The sequence below is a fragment of the Poecilia latipinna genome, unplaced genomic scaffold (genome assembly GCF_001443285.1).
Source record: "Poecilia latipinna isolate Pla-1442-1.1 unplaced genomic scaffold, P_latipinna-1.0 Scaffold1400, whole genome shotgun sequence".
NCBI lineage: Eukaryota > Metazoa > Chordata > Actinopteri > Cyprinodontiformes > Poeciliidae > Poecilia > Poecilia latipinna.
The window spans coordinates 62,948-72,659 of record NW_015114016.1 but is presented as its reverse complement, the minus strand read 5'-3'; the positions used below and the strand labels follow the sequence as shown (position 1 = coordinate 72,659).

The following is a 9,712-nucleotide window of genomic DNA, read 5'->3' as shown; positions in this document are numbered from 1 at the left end:
GATCTGCTCTGAGGTAAACTTCAGAGACCAAGCAGCGCGCGAGGCAACGGGCAGCGGCGTGATTGGTCCGCTCTCCCGGCTTTAAATGCATAAAGTATAGACGTATCTATTATAAACGTCTTTTAGGATAAATCTGCTCCGCCAGTCGAACGCTCAAAGCAACAGAGACACTTTCAATCCAGCTTAAAAAAAAAAAAAAAAAAACATTTTTTTATTATTTTCTTAAAAATATAAACAAGCAACGCTTAGTCTGGCGGTGGGCTAGTAAAGCATGGTGGGCTGCCAGGCTTATAATACACCTGGCAGTGTTAGCAGTGTTAGCCACAGCAGAGCTGGACGTCGCGGCCCAGCAGCATCACCACGTCTCCCCGTCTGACCTGTGGTGGCCGGTGGCTGCTTGCTCTTGTTCTTCACTTTGGGCGCCGGCGGCAGCAGGGCCACTTCCTCCTGGGGCATCTGAGCCACTTTCTGCAGGAAGATCTTCTCCAGGGCCTGAGCCATCAGGACGATGTCGTCTGTGGGCTGCAGAGACAAGCCAAGGGGTCAGCGTCCGGCCAGCAGGGGGCGCCGCTCCCCCTCCGTCCGGCCAGCAGGGGGTGCCGCTCCCTACCTTGTTGTAGATGTAGCAGTTGGTGAACATGGTGTTGAAGTCCTGCATGGCCTCGCTGGCGCTCCAGTAGTAGTTGTTCTCCAGCCGCTTCTTGATGGTTCCCATGTCCATGGGGTTCTTGATCACCTTGTGGTAGTCCTGCAGACAGAGAGGGTCAGCGGGGGCATGCGGGGTCGCAGGGCCGTCGTCAAGGCGATGACCTACCCAGAGACACAGCTTGATGGCGTCCACCGGCTGGTAGAAAGGCCAGGCGAACTGATGCTTCCACAGAGTCTTTACCACAACGTTCTGCATGTACTGGAGCTGGTTGGTCTTCCTGATGGAGGGATGAGAGAGAGAGAGAGGGGGGGTGAGAGAGAGAGAGAGAGAGACAGAGAGGCAGAGAGAGAGATCAACCCCCTCCTACCTGCCAGGCTTGTTGGGGTTGGACACCTCAGGGGGGGGCGGGTTGGTGATGGTGGGGGGGCTGGCGGGTGCAGCCTCAGGGGCGTCCGACATGGTGGACGACGCAGCAATGCACCTTGGGACGGCAGCGTCTGGCCTGGAGGTGAGAAAACGCGGCTCCCAGGTGTGTGTGTGTGTGTGTGTGTGTGTGTGTGTGAGAGGCGCTCGGGTGTGTGTTTAGTTGAGGAGCTTCAGCTCAGAGGACCCCCCAGAGACACCGAGTCCCATCGCACAACCTGCAACACACACACACACACAGTTAGCCCCGCCTCCTGGTGACAACAACACCTCCAGATCACAGAGACTCTCTGTATGGCAAACCATTTGATCATAAAATCAGCTTCACACCGCCGACATCTGACATTACTTTATAACATGTTGATGAATGAAGAGTTAATTTTATTCTGTCTAGTATTAATTAGGACATATCCATCAAGATGTACGGAAGCTTCAACCTGTCTACAATGAACTTCAGGTAAATGATTAAATTATGACTAGTCAAAGTAAATTTAGAACATTTTACTTCCTGTTCTGACTGGTCATAACCAGGGGTGGAAATTAAAGATTTCTGGTGGAGAAAATCTTTTATGGGCCACTCAGACATTTCACCAGCCACAGTTTTTTTCTTTCAATTACAGACCTCACCAGTACAAGCAAATTATATAAAATATATTATTTATGCTCAACTCTATGAAAACCGATTTACTGACGATAAGTTTACTGTAAATATGTATGTATGCAGACTAATTTAATATAAAGCATGGACACCTTAACAGAGGTGTAATTACTAACAGCAGACTTTAGCTGTTCTAACATTCTTGCAATCATTTCCTGTGTTGAACATTTCGGCTACAACTCCCCCAGATAGTATTTAATGAAGACGTGTCAGTAGCTGTTTTCTAACTGTCCTATTTGTTGTTCCTTACTCATTACGTTTTCTATTGAAATTCACAATTCTTATTACTAAAACATCTCAAAACATGTTCATTATTAACTCCATGGACCGTCATCATTCCTGTGTTATCCCCATACCTGTCAAGTCTCCCGTTTTTTCTGGGAAACTACAGTATTTTATCTTTTCCCCCTCTCACATTAGCTTCTCTCCCTCCTCGCCTTTCCGGTACCAGTATTCATGGTTAAAACCCTCTGTGACGTTCCTGTGTGGTAATTAACATATCGGTTAGTTTGACACATTTTTCTGAATGAGCTTACACACTTTTTAGCTTTAGTTGTTGTAACTGTATTTATCAGACCGAATTGGTGCAAACCAACTTGCAGCTATCTGAGTAAATCTTGACTTGCTGAATGAAGCAAGTTAGATTTCTAGAAGTGCAAGTTTGACTCGAGGAATCTTTTTAAGGTTTCTGCAAATGAATTACCACATCTGGGATATTTTTAATGTAGATGCTTTTTCCTGCAGATATCAGTCAGTGACATCACTGACACCTGGAATAATTCAACTGTCAGAACCTCTCAGGGTTATGCAGCAGTTTCCAGATTTCTGCAGTAAGTTCTCCCATAATGCAGTGCTCTTCCTACACTGAGGTGTCTTCTGAGTATTTAATGCAGGCAGCTGTTTGGGCAGCTGCAGGGGCCTTACGCACAATTTATCAATCCAGATATCTGAACTGTAGATTTGATCAGTTATCATAATCCGTCTGGATCATCTGGAGCCAGAGAGCGTTTCTGTCAAAACTAATTTTTACACAGAAAACCTGGTCAGTGAACGCATCACAGAACGAGCAGCAGGCCGTACCGGACCTCAGAACCAGACCGGACCGGACCAAACACACCCACTGCTGCTGGAATACAGGGATCTGCAAGGACTGGGTCAGAACCAGCAAGCATTTCTAACTGAGCTGCACAGGTCAGAACCCGACTCGGTCAGAACCGGGCCTTTACTGTTCTGTTCATTTAAAATAAAGCTTCAGATTCAAACACCGAGTATTTTCAGAACGGATGTGTTCGGCCGCTCCTGGTTACCACGGCAACACAAAGCAGAGCATAAATATAAAAGCATGGGAACCCGGTTCTGATCTGATCGACCCAAATCTGATTCTGAAACCCAGAGACACAACAGAACCATCCAGAGATGGATCGGCCCAGTCCAACACTGGAGAACCGGTGGTCATACACTGCCATTACCATATGATTTTATTTAATCAGCAACATCATGACGTAGATGGTCACACTTTGTTATTAACGGCTGTATGACATCCTGACTCAGCGGGTAACTAGTCAGACCGTCACCAAGCAGCAGGAAGGCCAGTTTTACACAGCGTGTTGCAGTTGACTGCAGCGTTAGCTAGTCCCTGCTTTAAATACACCTTGAAACCATGACAATGCATGTATATCTATCTAGTTATCACTGAAAACAATTGACTTATTTTCATCATACTTGTCGCGTATGCTGAACCGACAGATCCTCTGAAGGTCGGAACTCTTAATGCGCATGCAATGCGTAGTCACTGCATGTATGCTATTCTAACAGTGTAACGATCTGATAGAACACCGGAACCAGCAGCTCCTGAGCACCTTGCTCTGGTCCAGCCAATCAGGGGAGACGCCGGGTTCGGCAGCCAATCAGGGGAGACGCCGGGTTCGGCAGCCAATCAGGGGAGACGCCGGGTTCGGCAGCCAATCAGGGGAGACGCCGGGTTGACCACGTTTACTAGAAAGGTGAATAATTCAGGACAACCTGACCCAAACAGACCATCTGCTTACGGGGCAATCTGAAAATCCAGATGAACAGCTCTGACCATCCACAGGAGGTTCTGATAGAACCAAACCCTGTTATGAGTGGCTTTGTTTGACTGAGCAGAGGAACCTGTCTGATGTTCCAGAACCAACGACCCGTTTGTCCTACAACATTCAATCCTTTCCTCCATCCAGAACCATGGCTCAGGGTCAGGTTCTAATGTGGAAGTTCTGATCCAAACCCAAACTGCTCCACACTCTGTCAGACCTGGAAACTAAAGAAACATCTAGTTTACCAGAACCACTCACTTATCAGAACCATTTATTCACTCCCATAGCTTCCACTTACAAACAGAACAATTCAGAACCAGAACCGAGTTCAGCCCAAACTGGCAGCTCAATCAGAACATCTCAATGCAAAAAAATTGAAATCCGCCTGCCAGGTACCGACCCAAACCAGATGTCCGACCGAGAGTCCAACCAGACCTTCAGGGTCCAACCGTATCTCCAGGTACCGATCCAAACCAACATACCAAACCTCCAGTACCGACCCAGGCTGTTCCCGGGAGTCCAGCTGCCTGCACGCTTCTGCCGTTATCCCGCTAATGGTAGCTAACAGCTAGCGCCCTCTACACCGCAGACATCCAAGCAAACAGCGGCTCCACCCGCTCCTCTTCACTCAGCCGTGCAGGTGTTCTGCTAACTGCAGTCTATGATGTTGCAATGGGAATCGCAGGGTCTCGGTTCTGCTCGTTCTTTGGACCGAAACATCTTCCTACCGAGCCAGAAAAGATGGCGGGCAAGCCTCAGCTAATGGCTTGCTGCTAGCAGACCGAGTGCTGCTCCTTACCGGAGAGCTGCAGGCAGACCCATGGGGCGGTGGACGGACTAGGAACGTGTATGTTAACAACCACGTGGACTTTTTATGGGTTAAGAGAGTCTTTGTCACCGGGCCTTTTGGGTCAGAACTCAAATCTTTGCGGATGTTCCCGCTCCGTGCCGCTAGTCTCTTAGCATGCTAGCTTATTAGCTGTTAGCTGAGCTTTGTCTGAAGGCGCCGAGCGGCCAGCAGCCTTCGACACCACGGCCCGTACCATCCGCACCTTCCGCCCTTTAACCCCGGCACCAGAACCCTCACAGCCGTGTTTACTTTGTATTTTCGGCGCTCCGGTGGTCCAGCGGCGGATCCAGAAGCTCCTCTGCTGGATTTTTATTTAACAGCCAAGTAGCATAATAGATGAGTTATCAGCTGTCCACACTATGCGCATGCGCTGTGCAAAACTGCATCATGCGTGTTGTTGTGAATTGATTGGCCAGTGGCATGGATGAGACGCTGTGATTGGCTATGAAGTTTTTATTACGTATGATTTGTTGCTATGCTTTTGATTGGTCGGTAATTTGCCTGAAGTGCTGTGGTTAGCTACTAGTATAACTGGGCTGCCGTGATTGGCTGGCTAATATTTCTGGTTTTAGAGTGGCGCCGTGAACCAAACTACATTTCCCAGCATGCAGCATCGGAGAGCCTGGAATTCTCCACTGCAGAGATCAGATTCATTTAATCGATCCTAGTTTGTTTTGAACACATCAAATAAAATAAAAGCTTTTTAATGAATAAGCTAGAATTTATGAGAACAAATATATGCATTTCCTAAATAAAAGTTAGTATTCACATATTTTGTCTAATTATTACAACTCAAACAGATGTAGTAATAAACTGTTATTATTCATTATTAAATACTTAGAATTTATTTCATAATTCTGTTTAGTGCTTTTCACTTATTTACTGTCAATTATGATATGTAACCATGACAATCTCAAAGCTCAAATAATACCTGAACTTTGACCCCAAATCCCATAGGAGCAAAAGAGAATTTAAAGAGGACCAGCAAAACCCAGGAGGAGGATTAGCAGCTAGCTAACACCTGATGGTTTCATCCCGGACATGTTGCTATGGAAAATCGTTTCTGCTGCTTGGAAATTGAGCTGTTAGCACGAAGGTCACAAACAGTCTTCAGTCAGAAGCTTCTTCTGATTTGTTGCAACGCTGACTGCTGCTGAAGATCCTTCCTGCCCACAGCATCACCATCCACACTGACTCTTTGAAGGTTCCTGGTGGATGAAGGTTCTAATCGGGGTCTAATGAAGAGGTTTCCCACTCTCCACCAAACCGTCTTTACTCCAGAGCCCAGAGGGACACGGCTGAATAAACAGTCACACACGAGTTTCTCAGGTCGACTCAAAGAAACCTGAGCATCAACAAGCTTTATTATCATCATCAAAGAGTATAGTCATCATCATCTTCATCAGTCCTGTTGCTATGGGCCTGTGTGCTGGACTGCAGAAGGCTGTCGACATGCAGCAGAGCCAAGCAGACGGACAGGTGGACAGACAGGAGCAGAGGTAGACAGGTGGACAGGAAGTGAGGTAGAGGGAGAGACAGGTGGACAGGAAGTGAGGTAGAGGGAGAGACAGGTGGACAGGAAGTGAGGTAGAGGGGGAGACAGGTGGACAGGAAATGAGGTAGAGGGAGAGACGGGTGGACAGGAAGTGAGGTAGAGGGAGAGACGGGTGAACAGGAAGTGAGGTAGAGGGAGAGAAAGGTGGACAGGAAGTGAGGTAGAGGTGGATGAACTGAAGGACAAATAAAAGATCAGAGGTAGACAGACAGAGTCAAGGCTGAAAAGTGGGGCAAGTGAATAAATATGTGACCAAACAGGAAGACCCCAGGTGGAGACACACAGGTGGAGACACACAGGTGGAGACACACAGGTGGACTGGGAGGTAGACGGAGAGGTGGAGCCAGGTAGCTATTGTTTTATTTACAGACAGGTAGGCAGATGCATTAGGATGCTTATTGGCTGTCTTCCGTAGGCCCATCCCCCCTCATATCTGTGTCAGCCAATCCCCTGTGAGGGGGGGCGGACTCTGCAGGCTGAGGGGAGGGGTGTGAGGAGGAGGTGGAGGAGGAGGAGGAGGACAGGGAGGAGGACAGGGAGAGGGGCAGGTCTGGGGGCTGTTCAGTCTGTTGCTTCTCCTCCCCATCTGCCTCCCCCCCCATCGGCCCCTCCTCCTCCTCCGGCCCCCCTTCTCCTCCCCGAGAGCCGGCGAACTGCAGGTGAGGAAGGTGGGCCTCCTTCTCCTTCTCCCCTGCCGCCTCCCTCTCACGACGCTCCGTGTAGACCGGCGCCTCCAGGCTGAGGTAGGAGGCGCTGAGCTGCCGCAAGTCCAGCTCAAAGGGGCTGCCACTGGGCCGCTCTCCTCCTGCTCCTCCTGCTCCTCCTGCTCCTCCTGCTCCTCCTCTCTTCCCCTTACGGGGGTGGGATGATGCAGAGGAAGGGAGGCCATCAGGGAGGAGCGACTGGATCTTTGGGAGCCAGCGCTTACGGACTCTGCGAGCGTTTGTACACATGTCAGCAGCAATGACGTTCATCTCACTTTCCTTGAAGTTGGGAGCAAAGTTCTGACAGTACACTGAGGAAGAGGAGGGAGAGGAGGAAGAGGAGGGAGAGGAGCTTCAATGTGTGAAGAAGGCAGAACAGCTGCAGCAGTTAGTTGCTGACATTCTTACATTTGACCGTGTTTAACACTCGGTTGTCCAGAGGCTTCCGACTCGGATCGTTGGTGGACGAGCGAATCCCTGTTCCGCAGCTATTGGCCAGGGTGTTTCTATGGAGACCAAAATAAGCCAATCAGAGTTTATGTCTGAATAAGATGAATAAGATCTAATGGATCTGCAGGAATATTAAAACACAAAGTCAAAATTTCTCTGAGAAACAGAAACAACAAAGATGAGACAAGATTCATGATGTCCTGGTTCTGGTTCTAATCCTGGTTCTGGTTCTAATCCTGGTCCTGGTTCTAATCCTGCTCCTGGTCCTGGTTCTGGTCCTGGTTCTGGTTCTAATCCTGGTCTTGGTTCAGTTCTAATCCTGCTCCTAGTCTTGGTTCTGGTTCTAGTCCTGCTCCTGGTCCTAGTTCTGGTTCTAATCCTGGTCCTGGTTCTAGTCCTGGTTCTGGTCCTGGTCTTGGTTCTGGTCCTGGTTCTGGTTCTAATCCTGGTCCTGGTTCTGGTTCTCGTTCTAGTCCTGCTCCTGGTCCTGGTCCTAGTTCTAGTTCTAATCCTGGTCCTGGTTCTGGTTCTAGTCCTGCTCCTGGTCCTGGTTCTAAGCCTGGTCCTGGTTCTGGTTCTAGTCCTGCTCCTGGTCCTGGTTCTGGTTCTAGTCCTGCTCCTGGTCCTGGTTCTGGTTCTAAGCCTGGTCCTGGTTCTGGTTCTAGTCCTGCTCCTGGTCCTGGTTCTAGTCCTGCTCCTGGTCCTGGTTCTGGTCTCACCTGTCGAAGAACGTGGCCAACAGCCTCCGGAGCAGCACCTTGTGTTTGACCCCGGCACAAAGGTGGCAGTTCATCAGCTGACCTCTCGTCATGAACACACCTGAACCTGAACGTACCAGAAGATGTCAACAGGTCACGTGACACGCCGACTTCCTTATGATGCTGTTACCATGGCAACGCACCTGCCACCAGCTCCACCTTCTCTCCAGGATCCCCCTCGGCGTAGAGCGACGGATGGCACCGGTAGCCGATCTGGCTGATCAGGCTGGCGGGCAGAGCCATGTTGTCCCGGCCAACCAGAACGCAGGGCCGGCGTTCATTAGCCAATGGGAGGGGCAGCAGCTCCAGCTTTTCCTGAACTAGACCGTTAAAGTCAAGAGGGGAGAGGAACAACTAAATATTTACCAAGAAAGACGGAGCAGATCTCACCGTAACATCCCTAAAGGTCCGGGGCCCCTGAGTCTATGGTTCTAAAGGTTTGGGGCCCCTGAGTCTACGGTTCTAAAGGTTTGGGGCCCCTCAGTCTACGGCCCCCAGCTGGTTGTGAAAGACAGCAGAGACTGACACAAAATGTCCAAGCGTGACCAGAGAACCAGATGCCCCAGCAATCCTGGACTGGATGGCGCCAGCTTGTTCTGGACTGGCCCGGTCCAGAACCGATCCAGTCAGTTCTGGACCGGGCCCATGAACTCACTGTAAGGGTTTCCAGTGTGACCATAGATGTGCTGGTACAGTCCCGGATGAACTGCGTTGCCATAGTAATCCTCCTCCAGTTCCTCCTCGGTTGGCGGTTGGGAGGGAGGCGAGTCAGTGGGGACGCTGGACCCTCCCGGACTGGACCGCCCGGCGCCGGCCAGCAGGTACGACTGCAGCCCCGGAACCAGACCGCCTCCTGCGCTCAGGTAGCACAGCGCGCCGCTCCTGGAGGACTGCAGCTCCACGTCCGCTCTGACGGAGACACAGCAAGGATCAGCTCTGCTAACATCTGGGTACATCAGCGCCCTAACCGCCTCCCCCTCTCCTCCTTGGGGGGTTCTCACCTGGCCTCCTCCGCTCCTCCGCTCTCCTCAGCCGGAGGCGTGTCGGATCTCTCCTGCTTGATCCTGCTGACAGCCAGCAGCAGCTCCTCCGGGCTCAGAGACGGCTGGTCAGGACTGACCTCCTGCAGCTGGGGGGCGCTGTGCTGCTGCTGTGGCACGGGGGCATCAAACCCCCCCAGTTCATCTGCTGAAGTCGTCTGTTTTATATTAATAATTAAAGGGAGGAAGTGAGACAATGACGATACTCAACAATCTGACTCAGAGCTGCAACTGCAGTTTTACCAACATCCACCAGAGGGCGCTGTCTGTGATAAGAAAATGTTTCTAATGGTATGTGAACAGCAGATTCACCCAGCAGATGGCAGCAGTGACCGAACAGACCAGAGTTACTCAAAGGCAGGAGCGCTGCCAGGAATCTTGGGGCCCGACAAAAAATGTGTCTAGCCCCCCTGCGCAGCTGCTGTTACAATTTTTTAACCCATAAAAAACGTCACAATTTTAAAGGCTTGCATCTGCCTTGCTTTCTGTGGTTCAATACTGATAATTAGCACAATATTTACTGCTCATGAATTTAACATCCAAAAGTCCACAT

At 50.1% G+C, this 9,712-nt stretch overlaps 2 protein-coding genes and 1 long non-coding RNA gene across 10 annotated transcripts in view; 1 reads left to right on the top strand and 2 right to left on the bottom strand.

Annotated features, from left to right (window-relative positions):
* The window catches only part of LOC106962331 (uncharacterized), a 13,723-nt gene extending 13,492 nt beyond the window's left edge, over window positions 1-231 (top strand). The window contains exon 2 of the long non-coding RNA XR_001427959.1: window positions 14-231. This is a non-coding gene — a long non-coding RNA (uncharacterized LOC106962331). The remainder of the gene's footprint in view (window positions 1-13) is intronic.
* The window catches only part of LOC106962329 (bromodomain-containing protein 3), a 28,783-nt gene extending 23,729 nt beyond the window's left edge, over window positions 1-5,054 (bottom strand). For 2 of the 5 annotated variants that reach the window (XM_015056683.1, XM_015056685.1), the window contains exons 1-5: window positions 4,902-5,054; window positions 1,017-1,290; window positions 815-926; window positions 611-748; window positions 378-522 (exon numbers count right to left, since the gene is read on the bottom strand). In XM_015056683.1, the coding sequence (XP_014912169.1) occupies window positions 378-522; window positions 611-748; window positions 815-926; window positions 1,017-1,108 (487 nt within the window). In that variant the 5' untranslated portion in view covers window positions 1,109-1,290; window positions 4,902-5,054. Of the gene's footprint in view, window positions 1-377; window positions 523-610; window positions 749-814; window positions 927-1,016; window positions 1,291-4,601; window positions 4,871-4,901 lie in introns of those variants that run through there. The other 3 variants (XM_015056686.1, XM_015056687.1, XM_015056684.1) reach the window with 3 other exon arrangements.
* Window positions 5,055-5,982: 928 nt separating this feature from the next.
* LOC106962343 (nucleus accumbens-associated protein 2) overlaps window positions 5,983-9,712 on the bottom strand; it is a 13,086-nt gene continuing 9,356 nt past the window's right edge. For all 4 annotated transcript variants that reach the window (XM_015056712.1, XM_015056711.1, XM_015056714.1 and 1 more), the window contains 6 exons: window positions 9,121-9,317; window positions 8,775-9,028; window positions 8,263-8,439; window positions 8,081-8,186; window positions 7,320-7,417; window positions 5,983-7,222 (listed from right to left, as the gene is read on the bottom strand). In XM_015056712.1, the coding sequence (XP_014912198.1) occupies window positions 6,603-7,222; window positions 7,320-7,417; window positions 8,081-8,186; window positions 8,263-8,439; window positions 8,775-9,028; window positions 9,121-9,317 (1,452 nt within the window). In that variant the 3' untranslated portion in view covers window positions 5,983-6,602. The remainder of the gene's footprint in view (window positions 7,223-7,319; window positions 7,418-8,080; window positions 8,187-8,262; window positions 8,440-8,774; window positions 9,029-9,120; window positions 9,318-9,712) is intronic.